The sequence below is a fragment of the Momordica charantia genome, assembly GCF_013281855.1.
Source record: "Momordica charantia cultivar OHB3-1 chromosome 9 unlocalized genomic scaffold, Mcharantia_2.0 BLBB01000009.1, whole genome shotgun sequence".
Lineage (NCBI taxonomy): Eukaryota > Viridiplantae > Streptophyta > Magnoliopsida > Cucurbitales > Cucurbitaceae > Momordica > Momordica charantia.
In genome coordinates, this window is record NW_028275167.1 from 16,128,670 (window position 1) to 16,143,591 (window position 14,922).

Genomic DNA, 14,922 nt, shown 5'->3' on the forward strand with positions numbered 1-14,922 from the left:
TTCTTTAGCTTTACAGTTTGTTGAAATTCGTCGACTTGTAGCTTGTGAATTTCTTCGGCTTGTAGCTTGTGGATGACTCTGAATCTTCGATTATTCTAGATCTCTCCTCATCCTTCTCAATCTCTCTCAAATGGAAGGTGGCCTCTCTCTATATAGGGTTGATCTCATGGGCTTCAGTCAAATCATTTTATGAGTTTGGTCTAATTATTTGATTTCATCCGATGACTAGAGACACATGACATAATTTGATTTGTCGATTTTAAAATTAATTTGAACAAAGGTAAATTTTATGTTGGTCTTTAATATAATTTTAAATTTGTGACGTGTTATTTAATAATTAACCAAAAATTTCTCTGAACACAATAATTTTATAAAATTTATAACATATATATTAATAAATTAATTAATATTACTAAACACTAAACACATCCAATAACTTTTAAAATTGAAATTAAATTTTCAAATCTGCAATAAAAAAAAGACATATCTGAAAATATTTAAAATATGGAATACATCCTATTTCTCATAAAATCTCTTGTTTTTATGACCAACAAAACAATTTTTTTTCTCTTTTTCTTTTTAACAAAGAACCAAACACATCCTTAAATTTTTACAAAATAATAAAAAAGATAATAATAAAATAGCATAACCTTAGATATGGGTTGGGTTTTATATTTAAGAAACCCAAAAAATGAAATGGAGCCGAAGTGATACCGTATATATATGAAAAAACCCTAGAATTAGAATGAAGCCTAACCATCAAACTTGTGGCGGCAGATTTCCAAAACCCTCCCTCTGTTGTATTCACAATCGGGAGTTAGAATCCAAAAATGGTGAAATTCCTGAAGCAGAACAAGGCGGTGGTGGTGCTTCAGGGCCGTTACGCCGGCCGGAAGGCGGTCATCGTTAGGGCATTGGACGATGGAACCAGAGATCGGCCTTACGGCCACTGCTTGGTCGCCGGAATAAAGAAATACCCGGCGAAGGTGATCCGCAAGGACTCCTCCAAGAAGACCGCTAAGAAATCGCGAGTGAAGGCCTTCATCAAGCTCGTCAATTACAGGCACCTCATGCCCACCAGGTACACTCTCGATGTCGATCTCAAAGACGTCGTCACCATCGATTCCTTGCAATCCAAGGACAAGAAGGTTACTGCGGCTAAGGAGACCAAGAAGCGGTTCGAGGAGAGGTTCAAAACAGGCAAGAACAGATGGTTTTTCACAAAGCTCAGGTTCTGAATCGAATTTTTGTTCTGGGTTTACTTTTTATTCTCAAGTAATCGTACTGTATTAGTTTGTTCTGGTTTTACATTTTTGATTGAACGTACTCTAGTCTTTTCGGTTGGAGATTTTTTCTGGTTGTGATAATACTACATTTGTCTGTCAAATTAATTTTGTTGCAATTTCTGGCCCAATCTCAGTTTTTGTTTCATTGCTATTAGTTTGTTTGTTTATATTTTGCTGACGTTCATTTCTGGGGTTTTCTTGTTTGCTCATTATGATTTTGATATGTTGCTATTGATTTATGTGAAAGTAGAAATTATGGTTGTATTTCGGATCCAACAATAGTATAGCCTCCAATCTTTGTCTTACTCTTATGAAATTTGCAAGAAATTATCTTTAAAGAATAACTGAAAAGTCTCCTATCAACATCTGTCATTCTGTGCTTGCATTGCTTGACATCTTCGTTCAATATATCTAATTAACTTACAATGATTTTGTTCTTTTGTTGAGTTTCTTGCTGGATTGCCACTTCTTTTTTTTGGTGGAGTTTCTTGACAAATGCTGTCAAATTTGTTTATAAGTCTGATAGAATTGTTTTGTGGAATCAATTATTCACAGGGATGAACACTAATGAAATTGCTATGAAATTCTAATTGCTTGTTTTTAGTTTGCAAAATAATGGCGACTTGGAAGGTCTTTTTAAAAAACCATTTCTGTCCTTTTTCAGAAGAGCATTGGTTAAATATGTTTTTTGTTATTGAATTTGTTATTCTTCTGAAGCGTATCGAAAAAATCGCATTATGACTTCAACATTAAAAGTAAAAAACTCTTCTATAAAACACTGTCTGCAAATCGTTCCTTTTCATCTGCTTATTGTATTTGCAACTGAGATTTTATTTGCCTTCCCAACCATGCACAAATGTTGGTTATGTAAAAACAATGAAATTACATCTAGAATGTTGCAGATGTTATTCTATCCATGTTTTCGATTGTACTTAAGCTTTTCAGAATTTTGTTTCTTATCTTATCTTAAAATTATCACTCAAGATCATATTCTTTTCCCTTTATATTTCGCTTGGAATGCTAAATGATTGTTTGTGTTTGATATTCCAAGTATATGATTTGAAATGATCTTAATAGGAAATTATGTATTGTGCATTATACTCTGTATCTCTTAAATTGGTTCAATATGCTGTAAGTTTCTTTGTTATGGTCTATTTGATGCTTGCGCTCAAGTTGAGTTGTTTTCTTTTCTAGCTGCTGCCATTTCATTGCCATGGCATTTAGGTTGATCTTGATAGAGGTCCAAGTTGACTGGAAAACCCAATAAATCGATTGGGTCAGTTTCAGTTATCATTTTTAGTTAATCTGGTTGCTTAAATTGTAAAATTGGAAACATTTCAATTGGTTCGATTTGGATAGATTATTTTTATCTTTTCTGAACCGGTGGTCTGTTTATCTTGAGTGGTTCGGTCGGTTTTCTAAGCATGCATTCCATTGTTAGTTTTTTTGTCCCTCAAACTGTTCAATTTGGTTCACCATCAATTTTGGCAAAAAAATTGATCTGAACCAATTTATTTCCAGCCAACAAAGTGATGAAATAGATCATTCTTTTTGGGTTGATTGTTGATTTTGAAGATATATTTTTTCTTTTTAGTTGATTTATATTGTTTTGGTATATAATTTTAAGGATTTTTTTTTTTTGATGAAATATGATTTGAAGAAAGCAAATTGATCGGTTTGGCTGACTTCTTTAGCTTTTGTTTTGTAGCATATCATTTGTCAATTCGTCTCCCAATGCTGTAAGGGTTTCAAAATTTTTTGTTTTGTTGTTCTAACTTTCATTTTCTTCCTCAATGTTTTTAAACTTATACTTCAACACTATTGTTGAAGTTGAAATTACAACTGTAGGGGTAATTTGTGAATTTAAAACTTGGCTAGTTTTAGAATGTTATTTGGAGGATTTCCAAATTATCAATATATAGGTGAGATTTGATTATAAGACATTAGATTTATGTTGATTTTAATGAGACTATGGAGTAGATACTTGATTGAAAAGTTCGTCACAGTTGGAAAGAAATAAAAAAAAATTGTAGGTTAAATTACAGAAACTGCCCTAGTACTTTGTTTGTTCTTTTTTACATTTAATTTTTTAGGAAGTATTCAAAAAATACATTTTCAACTAATATCGGTGAATATTTTGAATGAAATATTGATGTAGTAGAATTTGAAAGATATTTTGAATGTAATATTGATGTAGCAGAATTTGAAAATGGAATACTTCAATCATGCGAAATCAAACAAAATTATTGTAACTCAAAAAAAAAAAAACACAAACAAACAAAGCAGTAAACAAATTCAAAATATAAATTTAGCATTGAACTTTTGTCATTATTTCTCCGAAGTGTCACAACTTCTTTGATAAAAAACGTATTATTTTATTGGGAAATTATATTGGGTAGCTGTATCTTTAACCATGTTTGTAAAAATGTGAACCTTTTGTACTACAAATATGGTAAATTCTTGAAATTTTATTTTTTGAATTTTTATTATTCATTTTTTAACCTTATGATATTTGATATAATTTTGATGTACCTTTAATATATATATATATTTGATGTATGAACCTCTAATATACATATGATGTACTTCACGTATGAGATGATGTTAATGTTAAATATTAGTGCATATCTTTAGTTTATATATATATATATAATCTCTTAAATTTTTTTTTTGGTAACTTACAAATATAAAAAGAAGACTTAAATTTTTATTATACAAAATTTACTATTCTAATTTTTATAACCTCTTACAAAAATAGCAACATACTTTGGATTTTATGGCAAAATTATTTGAAATATTGTTTATCTTTTAATTCCAAATTTACCCTTCCCTATTTTTGTTTAAGATATTGCTTGTTTCCTCCTTTTTTTTCATTTTTTTTAATCTAAAACGTCAAACTTATACATGTTCTTCAAGTCAAACGGCTACAGAATCTAAAATTTTTAAATACTACAAATCTTCAGTTGAATCACTACCGATCCTGAAACTTAAACTTCTGGCTTTGTGGCTCATCATTGTTCAAGCTAAATATGAAACTTTTGGTTCAAATTGAATTTTTGATTTCTTTACAAATCTTCTTCGTTCAAGTGTTCTTCTTCGTTCATATTGAAATTTCCGATTACACACTTATTATCGTTCAAGCTCATTCTCTTCTTCGTCTCTTTCTCGTGGTTCATGGGAGAAAACAAGGATAATGAGAAAATTGAACGTAAATCGTTCAAGCTCATTCTCTTCTTCGTCTCACGTAAATTTAAAAATTGTGGATCAGTTTTTTCAATTGCACCCACTTTGGAATCTTTCTTTTTTTCTCTGTCTCTCTCTAATCATTAGTTCTTGGTACATTAGTTCTTGAAGTTTGTTATTATTTGATTTCTATTTTACTTTGGTTTATTTGTCATTTAGCATGTGGAATATGGATATGTAGTGTTGGAACTCCCAACCAAAATATAATGATTTTCTTTTTAGTTCTTTTATAAATTAAAATTGTAGTTCACTCATAATCATCCTTAGCTCATCAACATTATCATTTCAACTGTTTAAAAAAAAACATTATCATTTAAATGCGTCTTTCTTTCTTCATTAATTTATTAAACAAAGACAATGTAACGTTTCAAAAAGTATATTACAAGTACGTGTAGAAAATAAAATAGAGGTTAAAATACTATTTTGATTCTTATATTTTGAATTTTGGTTCATTTTGATTCATGTACTTAATTTTAATTTTAATCTTATTTTTTTCTACTATAATTTAGACAAGATACTACGGACATTAAATATATTTAATTTTGGTTTGATATATAACACTATATAAGTTTATATGAGATTGAGTCTAGCTATTGATTATATCCTAATGTATTTTATATCTATAAATAAGTACTAAGTAGGTAGTTTATATAAATTTATGCGATTCATGAATACTTATCGTTTATATGATTCATTAAAACTCATGGCAGTCCAAACAAATTCTCAGATTTTTCACTATCCTTAGAGTGCAATCTAAAGGAGAGTTTAAGAGATAAAAACTAAAGCAAGTTTCTCACCGTGGTACATCACAGAATGTTCTTTCTCTTCTTCCTCGATATCAAACAAAGCCATTTCGGTACCCATAATGTAACCATTTGCTTTCAATGTTTTGATCACATTTTCCAACTGCTTATATATTGCATCAAATTCTGGTTTTCTGTCATTTGATGGAACGAACTCATAAACTACATTCTTTATTTCAATTGAACTGCAACCTGGGACTTTCCTGATCCCTTGAGACTTATCATTCCTCTCAACTTCCCTACTTCAATCCACCGCTGCTCCCTTGGATATAGATTTGACAGCAGAACATAATTCTCCCCATTGTTTGGTTCTAGATCTATAAGTCTTTTGATAGCATATTCACCCTGTTGGATAAGAATCCCGACTTACCACGTGTCATGGTTGAAAGGGAGAGTTGAATTGACGCGCACGCAAAATATAGGAATTAACTCCACGGTACTCAAGTCGGCGGTCAGGGTAGGACCTGTAGGGCCGAGCCGACCTTAGGCAAAGTCCGTAACAATGTCTCTCCCGTACCCGACAACGTGCCGCGTTTGTAGGGTGTGTCAGAATTCCTGTCGGGCCCAGTTTTTATAAATAGAAACCCTTGCCTTAAATGCAAGGTACGCAATCTGAGATAGACTCGGCAAGTTAGCTCGGACTGGAACTGACTTGCTCGTCGGAGTGCTAACCTTGTTTTGTAGGTCTCAAGAGTGTTCTCGAAAGGTGGGAAGGTGTTAGACCGTTGGCCGCAGTTCATCCTGAACAGTCTGACCTAAGACTTATCCGAGCTCAGCGATTTCGAGCTCAAACACACCCAACTTTGTATTCCCATGAACTCGACAAGCACAAAGTAGAGCCCTCCAAATAATATTTTTCTCACAAAAAAAAACTAAAGCAACAATAACATTCTACAATCAGCAACCAAGGGAAAGCATGGGGAAGAATATTCTTCTAAAAAAACTAAAGCAATAGCCATAATCGGTACAGGGTTGAAGACGAGTGACAAAATAGTGAGCAGTAGTAACTTCACCTTTATATCAGTGCACTGCAGCAATAATATTCTACAATTCGCTAATTAATTCGTGAGCGACAGCCATGTGATCAGCACACTGAAAGAACGAGGAAGGAAGATCGTGGGAAGAAATGAAAATTGCAAAAAATCGTGGGTAACGAAACTTGCAGAAAGTCGTTGGTATATTTTCAATTTGAAATCATTGGTAAATCTACCCATTAATTAATTTCGAATTTGAAATCATGATAATTTTTATGTAATTAATATATGAACGAGTAAATTAAGAGATTATGGACATAATTGTTTGGAGCCCACGATAATTAAAGGTTTATAAAATCAAATTAAGGATTTAAATCTTTAAAAAAAATAATAAATATAAATACAATACACAAGGATAAAATCGATATTATTAAAAAAATCCTAAATAGAGAAATCTAAAATTATAAAACTGGAAAACTTTAGACATTTGTAGAAATGAGTTTCTAAAACAGTTTGTCGACATTAACTCAAAAATAATATATCTGGCCAACAATTAGGGGACGTAGTTAGATAAGCCATGTGTTAGCAAAATTTCAACATGTGGGATGTCGACGAAGTGCTGACATTTCGTAAAAATTTCGACATGTGGTCAAAAGTTTGCAAATGTCAAAGAATTATCTACTTGTGCTTAGGCATTAGTTTTCAGGAAAAAGTCGAATTTAAAACCCCATTATCACCTGAGCAGAATAGCTAAAGGGAAGGATACTTTTTATCAGAGTGATTGTCATCTTGTTTTACTAGCGGTGCAATCGCTTTGTATCTCAGGCTTCCTCTCTCGATAATACTCCCTTTTATCTCTCATTCCTTGAATGACCGATCTAGTTCACTTTACAGCATTCTGGAAAAATTTTCGAATACTACAAACAAATTTCCATATTGTTTGCCAAATAAGTAACATTTAAAATTGGTCAGGAGTCTACTTCTAACCTAATAAAATAGTATATTAATGATGTGAAAAAAGATAAATGGAAAGAATATCTACTCCTATTGTACTACAATTTCCATTACCGTACATTAGAATTATTGATATCCATCACCTCGATATTTTCATTCTTGTCTACAAGTAAAGGTCAAATTGTATAGCCTTCTTGGAAAATTGAGATTTATGACCCACCAATAACTAAAATTGGATAAATGAACCAATTTTTAAAAAACCTAATTTGTAACTATACCTCCACTTAATTTTGACACCTTTCAAAAAATTTTAAAACGAAATTAATGTATTACCCTCATGTTTAAAATTCGACACTCATCTTTCCCTCCCCATTCTCGGACCGTTCCTCTCCATCTCCCTCCATTCCCAAAACTAAAACCCTAAATCTAACATCATAATCCTGAACCCTTCATCTCCCTCCATTCCCTCCCTGTTCTCGGACCTTTCATCTCCCTCCCTCTATCCATAGTGAACAATCCATCTATCGTCTTGGATCTCGGAGGAAGCGAGGTTAGTTGATCTTAAAAAATTTTCGTTACTTAGGTGTTAGGTTTTCATTTTCGACGCTATCTAAAGCCGCCAATTAGTTATAGGTTAGATTTTAGGGTTCCAGATATCATGAATCGAAGAGTGGTCAGGAGATTCAATCTCGTACTCAATCCCAGACTCAAGCTTGGTGCGTTTTGGTCTGGGATTGAAGGTAATGGAATCAGGGTATGTTTCGAGACCCGAAAATTTTCGTTACTTAGGTGTTAGGTTTTCATATTTGGCGCTATCTGAAGCAACCGATTAGTTGTACATTAGATTTTAGGGTTCTAGATATCAAGAATCAAAGAGTAACGAGTGGGGATTCAATCTCGGACTCAATCCTAGATTCAAGCCCGATGCGTTTTGGTTCGGGATTGAAGGTAACGGAATAGGGTATGTTCCGTGATCAATTTGTGCATCTGCCTTTCATCCCGGACCGGTCCCAATCTGTTTCAGACCGGGATGAAAAGCAGAAGCATAAATTTTTGTTCCAGAATCATTTTTTGCTTCTGCCTTTCATCTTGGACCGATCCCGATTTATTTTGGATCGGGAAGAAAGGCAGAAGCAAAAAATCATCCAGGAACTAAAATTTTTGCTTCTCTGCCTTTCATCTTGGATCAGTTCCGGTATGTTTCAAACCGGGATGAAAGGCAGTTTTTCAGGGACAACCTTGTTTTTTTTTTCCTTTGCTTAATTTGTTATTTTTATTTAATTTTCTTGTTTTAACTTTGTCTAGGAAATACGATGTAACAACGGAAAAAAAAATATAAATATATATATATATATATTTAAATTATTATTATTTTAGTTGTTTTTTTTTTTTATTTTCTCAAAGATAAATCTTTTTGTTTCAAAAATTATTTTTAAAAGATACTTTGTTCTTAGAATTTAAAAAAAAAAATAAAAAGAAAGAGTTTTATTAAATCTTTATCTTTTTATGTTAATCCTTTTTTTAAAAATGATTCATTAGGTTTGTTATAAAAGTCTTAAACCCTAAGTTTTATTTTTCTTAAACTGCTAGACCTAGATTTCTCTCTAAGAGAAAAAGAAAAGAAGAGAAGAAAGTTTTTGTATTTTCTCTCAAAGATCGGCAAGCTCTTTTCTTCCTCATTGTTTTAGTTTTATTTTTCGTGATCTGTAGCTCATTAATTCAGTTTATTAGGAAAATTTTGGAGGTCTTTTTTTTATAATAAAAGATTTTAAGGATTTTTTCCCCTAAAAATTTTGCAGAATTTTTTGTTTGAATCTTGTTGTTTATGAGACTGTTTTTGGGCTATTTTGAGACTCTTTTTGCATAAAAAATTTACCTATTTGTATCCCATAAACCATAGGTTATTGTTATGATTTTTACATGAAAAAATATATGTTTTTACCAAGTTTTAAAGGTTTTCTATACTTTTTTCAGATATGATTTTTCTATAAAAATCAGTTTAAATTGTTAATTGTTTTATGGAAAATTCTTGGAAGTTTTATTTTATAAAACATAAAATTTTCCAGATTTAAAATTCCCAAATTTTCAATTGTTTAGAAGGTTTTAAAGCTTGTTTTATTGAGAAACTTTTTGTAAATTTAGTCCGTATTGATTTATACCGATTCTTGTAATTTTAAAGTTTTGTTATTGTTGAATTGAGAGGCCTTTTAACCCACAGGTCTGGTTTTGTAGCCGCAAATCCATACTTTCCTAATTGTTTTGCATAAAAAAGTGTTTTGAATGAGAAAATTGGGTAGATAAGATTTGCTTAGTTATTGGTTGAAATTTAAATCATTGGATAGAATTTAAGGATTGATTTTGGATATTCGTTGTTTCTAGACCTCTAAGTTGACAACTACCCAAGGAAGAAGTTAAGTTAGATTTGTAGGATTTCCGAGAAAGGTAAGTGATTTACCATATCCCTTCGAGTTATAAGTGATTTACCGTATCCCTTCAAAAAGTATTGTAAGTGATTTACCATATCCCTTCAAAAACTAAAACTTATTTTGGATTTGATATGAAGATTTGAAATTGATGTATTGCCTATGAAATTTAAGTTTTATTATGGATTTGATAAATATTTTGGTAATTGATATTATGGTTATTTGTAAAAATATTTGAAGAATGTTTCGTTTGAATTGATAAAGTTTTGTTTGAAAATTGTTTAAAAGTTTGAAATTGTTATTTTGTTTATTTGTGAAATATTTGAAATTATGTTTGGTATGATTTAATAAAGTTTGTTTGAAATTATTTAAATAATTTGAACTGATTTATATTAAAAGTATGTATTTGTTTTGCTTGAAAGATATTTTGATTGATTTAATACGGCTATCCGGATATGCCATATTTTTGTTTTGAGGAACGTTTTGCTTATTTGGGGTAGTAGCCTAATTTGGAATTGATGAATTTTTATTTTGGCTTATTTGTGGGAAGACACTTTTGTGGTTTGGCGTGGTTTGGCGTGGTTTGGCATTCCTTGAGAATGAAAATTCATTGTGTGTTATTCACTCATATGACCTCACACTTAAGTAACCGTTCTGTTTGTTCTGGTCGATATTATTTCGACAACTCTATTCTGATCGATATTAATTCGACAACTCTGATAGAAACTTCTGATTGATTGGTGTTACCGACGGGTAACCACATATGTTTTGTAGGCTACCCAAATAATGCAACCTCCCACCCTGATTTTGAAAGTATGAATGAATGTAACATTGTTTTGAATGTTTGAATGATTTAGTTTATTCGAAAGTTCGAAACTTGTACCAAATGTTTTAGAAGGAATTTTAAAAGGTTTGATCGGTTGGTATTTTTGTTACAAATGTTTCGAAAGGACAAATGAATTTCAACGTTTGATATGGAAATTGCTTATTGAGTATTTTTGTACTCATTTTTCCGTTTTCTAAATGTTTTCAGATGAAAGTTCGAGTGACTGCTCAAATAGTGATTGAGGAATAACGTTCTAGCATGAGGAGTCGGAAATCTTTAATATTTCCATTTGTTTTAGCTTATGAGAACTTAGTTAGCTCTGCTAGTTATTCTTTGGCTTTATTATAGTATAGGTTTCTATTTCAAAGTTGGACTTGTCCCCATTTTTTTTCCATAGTATAAAATTAAATAAAGAAGTTTTTCCTTTGGTATAATGTTTATTTGTTTACGCTACCGCGTTATCGTTAGAATGACCGTATTAGAAAATACGGGGTGTTACATACGATGAATTTGAGATTGAAGCTAAATCGTAATGACTGGTTTACGGCCTCGTTAACAAACCTTGTCAATGTAGATAAAACCAGTTCTACTATTATGGCTAGGTTAACCCCAACCCAATTAGACATGTTTAAGCAAACATGTTTTGGTCCCGTTCTGGACATGGACGTTGTATTTAACGGTCCATTGATCCATCACCTGTTGTTGAGAGAGGTTGAAGAGCCTAGGCACGATGTCCTTAGCTTCAACCTGTTTGGAAAAAAGGTGTCTTTCGACAAGCAAGAGTTTGACCTAATCACCGGGCTCAAACATAGGATGAATAGAGTAGATAACGATATTCCTCGCCGAAGACTTAGAGCACATTATTTTAAGAATAATGTGAGGGTTATGTGTAAGGAGTTGGAGAAGATTTTTGTGGAGTAGGGTTTTGACAACGACGAGGATGTTGTCAAGGTGGCCGTAGTTTACTTCGTAGAACTTGCCATGATGGGTAAGGAGAGGAATCAGTACATGGATACGAACCTGTTAGGCACAGTGGATCAGTCGGAGTTATTTTGCAACTATGACTGGAGTATGATGATTTTTGAAAGGACAATTTGGAGCCTAAAGAACACTCTAAAGGATAAACTACCGGTGTACCAACAGAAGGCAAGAGACGACCCCGCATACGTTAAGACGTATAGTCTCTACGGGTTTCCGTACGCATTTTAGGTTAGTGAGGTTTAAGTCAACTGTATAATTAAATTGATTATTTAACTACATTATTTATTTTACTTCATGTGATTCCAAGTATGGGCGTATCAGACTATCCTGAAGTTGAGTGTGCAAGTAGCAAGGATGTTGAGTGACGATGCCATTCCTCGACTTCTCAGATGGTCGTGCACCTATTCTTACGGGTTTCATGTGTTGGCGAGTGATGTATTTGATAACACGCGGGTAAGTAATTCTCAAATGATCGTATGCTTGACATTTGTTTTTTCATTTGGATCTAACGATTGGTTCTATGCAGTCCATGGTTGTGGAATACTTGGAGTGGACAGATGTTGAGCAACAACACATGAACCGTATCATGCTTCCACCGGAAGCTCGAATCGTATCCCCTCCAAGAGACGACGTTGACGTAAGACTTGATCCACCTGTTGTTGAAATTCCTCCCACTGTGAAAAGGGGAAATCCTGCAACAAAAGCAAGGGACAAATGGAAGAAGATTGCAGACGATCTGGTAGAAGAGGAAGTTCGGGAAGAGACCCGTCCAGTGGACGATGGCGTGGCCGATGAAGAAGGAAATGACATGCAAGCACCATATAAGAAGACAAGAAAGAATAAATCCCAGAAGAGGATCAGTAGACGGTTGATGAGGCTCGATGATCGAGTTAGTGCTATTGAGGCCACATTGAGTGGCATTGAAGTCCCCCTGAAAGGTATCTAGAGGTACCTTAAGAAAATGTCAAAGGTATGCAATTTTTATTATATAAACCTAATTCAGTTTAAATTTTACTATTTTACCACAATAACTCTTGTTGATCGATTTTTTTGTTCAAGGTAAGTTCCCCGATCCGAGCAAATATTTTGGAGGTGGGGGTGGGCCCGATGGAGATGGTCCCTCAGATGAAAGGCCTCATGAGGACCCGAAGACAGATAGGGTCCGAGCAATATGGACGATGACCGTATTCTGATGAGGTTCTGAAGTCTCCCGATGAATCAAAGAATACGAACGATGATCCAAAGACGGACCAGGGTCAGAAAAACATGGACGAGGATCCGAAGACGGATAAGAGTTCGAAAGACATGGACGAGGATCTGAAGATGGATGAGTACCATGCAGTAGTGGAGGCCTTCCTTGGTCATCGAGTTGGTGTAATTGAGGTAACTTATTTCATGCTAACTGACACATGTACTCACGACTTCCTCTGATCATGTTCATTAATATCAGGACCTTAGATCGAACAGGTAACCCGGTGACATTACAGACGACCAGTCAAAGGATCATGACACTTGAGTGGGTATAATCGAGGTAACCCGATGGTCTTATCGTACTTCCCCTTATTTTATCGTGATAGTATACTTTCATGCTACGATATCATAATTTTTGTATATCAGGATCTCACTATCGATAGGCAACCCGATGGTCTATCAGATAGGCAACCCGATGGTCTATCCGATAGGCAACCCGTTAGGCGATGGCGTAGGCAACCAAACATGCGACCCGATATGCAAAATGCAGGAATACCGCAAGTGATCATTAAGGTACACTTAATATGATACTTCTTATTCATGTTAGATTGTGCTTTAGGTTGAGCATGACTGAACTCACGTTAAATTGTATTTTAGGTTGAACCTGGCCTTCATGAGGCTCCAACTGGCCAAGGGCTACGGATGCGTTATTACTCATGAAAGCTTAAGGAAATGTACACACCAACCGGAAAGCGTGGGAGGAAAGTGATGAGCTACAACCCAGCATTCCTCCACAGTTAAGCAAACAATTCCATAAATGGTTGGATGACCCATTAACGTATGGGGTATCGCGGTCTACTGCAACTGGAATGCAGACGAAGGAATGGTATCGCAATCTACTAAACCAGACTATCGAATTGAAGGATGAAATAAGGACTTCTTACTCCTTAAGTATGATGTTGTAAATATGTTAGTTACATCATTGTGAATATATTAAATGAAACAGGTGATCGATGCGTTGGTGTTGTTTACAGCAAAGAAGTTGGATAAGTGTCTCTATCTATGTCGTAGGAGGTTTGCATGGCGACGTACTTCTCTCTATAAGTAATTTTTACCTTAATATGCCCGCATAATAAAGTGTCTGTTCCAATTATTTATGAAAGTCTAATGTAATCATATTTATGCACAGACTTTGCTAAACCGCATAGACAGTCCATACACTGCCATGAAGTCGGGAGTTCTGACCTCAAGGATCAAGTATGAATGGCCTAAGGAGAAAACCATATTTCGTTACTTGTTCGGTAGACAATCGAACCACAACACGCCATGGAGTGATGCAGACATGGTATATACCCTAATTAAGATTGGTGGGAATCATTGGGTGATGCTCAGCATCGATCTTGTGGAGGGTGGCCTAACTGTATGGGATTCGCTACAGTTTGCACCCCACTAGAGGCTCTAGAGAAGGAGCTCAAGTCGATGTGTACGATCCTCCCAGCGGTGCTTCACTACAGCAGCATATTTGCAGTACGACCGAACTTGCTAGTTGTGCCATGGAGGGTGCGTTTGGGTTCGCGCACCCCAATAAAGTAGCGCGACGAATTGTGGGATATTCTGTATGAGGTTCTTCGAGTACGATGTTACTGGGTCAAAGATGGACTCTCTGACCCAAGCAAATGTTGTACTATTTAGGCGTACTGAATGTGCACGCGTTGGCCCATTTTTTTTTTCTGATAATATATATGGTTCAGTTTCATTTTAGTACCTCATACTTTCCACAATCACCAACGTAGCATAAGACATATGAAACATATATACACACCATAAACAAATAATAATAATACTAAAACACACATGGTTATTAAAGCATGCATGCATGGTTGCTTGTTTGGGGTATAAGTTACCTTCTCATTTTTATTGTGTCCACTTGATACATTTTCAAACGTAAGGAAAAAATAATACCATACATTCACACTATGTTTAGGGGTTTGCGCCATGTTTTGCGATTGTGTCCCGACGTACCACACTGACCACACTTACGTGTTTGGCGCACCTCGCTCATGGATGGAATCCAAATTGTCTGCCGCCTGCTAACTCTAGGAACCGTCTTTGGTGGTTCCACCTGTATGTTGACAAACACTGGCGAACTGTTTCATGTTGATGAGTGTCCAACTGGAAATATTGGTTCTGCATAAGCTTATATCCGAGAGTTTTTCGTGTACACCTCGTCACACAGAGTGT

General features: G+C 34.3%; 1 protein-coding gene and 1 long non-coding RNA gene across 2 annotated transcripts; both read left to right on the plus strand.

Moving 5' to 3' along the window:
- The first annotated feature begins 731 nt into the window (after positions 1 to 731).
- LOC111023832 (large ribosomal subunit protein eL27x) lies at positions 732 to 1,414 on the plus strand. The gene has a single exon (XM_022301310.2). The coding sequence runs from the start codon at positions 831 to 833 to the stop codon at positions 1,236 to 1,238; it is 408 nt and encodes a 135-aa protein (XP_022157002.1). The 5' UTR covers positions 732 to 830; the 3' UTR covers positions 1,239 to 1,414.
- An 11,144-nt stretch (positions 1,415 to 12,558) lies between these two features.
- Positions 12,559 to 13,779, plus strand: LOC148209079 (uncharacterized). The gene is made up of 3 exons (XR_015787401.1): positions 12,559 to 13,021; positions 13,108 to 13,254; positions 13,339 to 13,779. It is a non-coding gene; the product is annotated as an uncharacterized LOC148209079 (long non-coding RNA).
- The last annotated feature ends 1,143 nt before the right edge of the window (positions 13,780 to 14,922 follow it).

Excerpts from the sequence above, each read along its gene's own strand:
- LOC111023832 (XM_022301310.2), top strand. The coding sequence starts at position 831 with ATGGTGAAATTCCTGAAGCAGAACAAGGCGGTGGTGGTGCTTCAGGGC.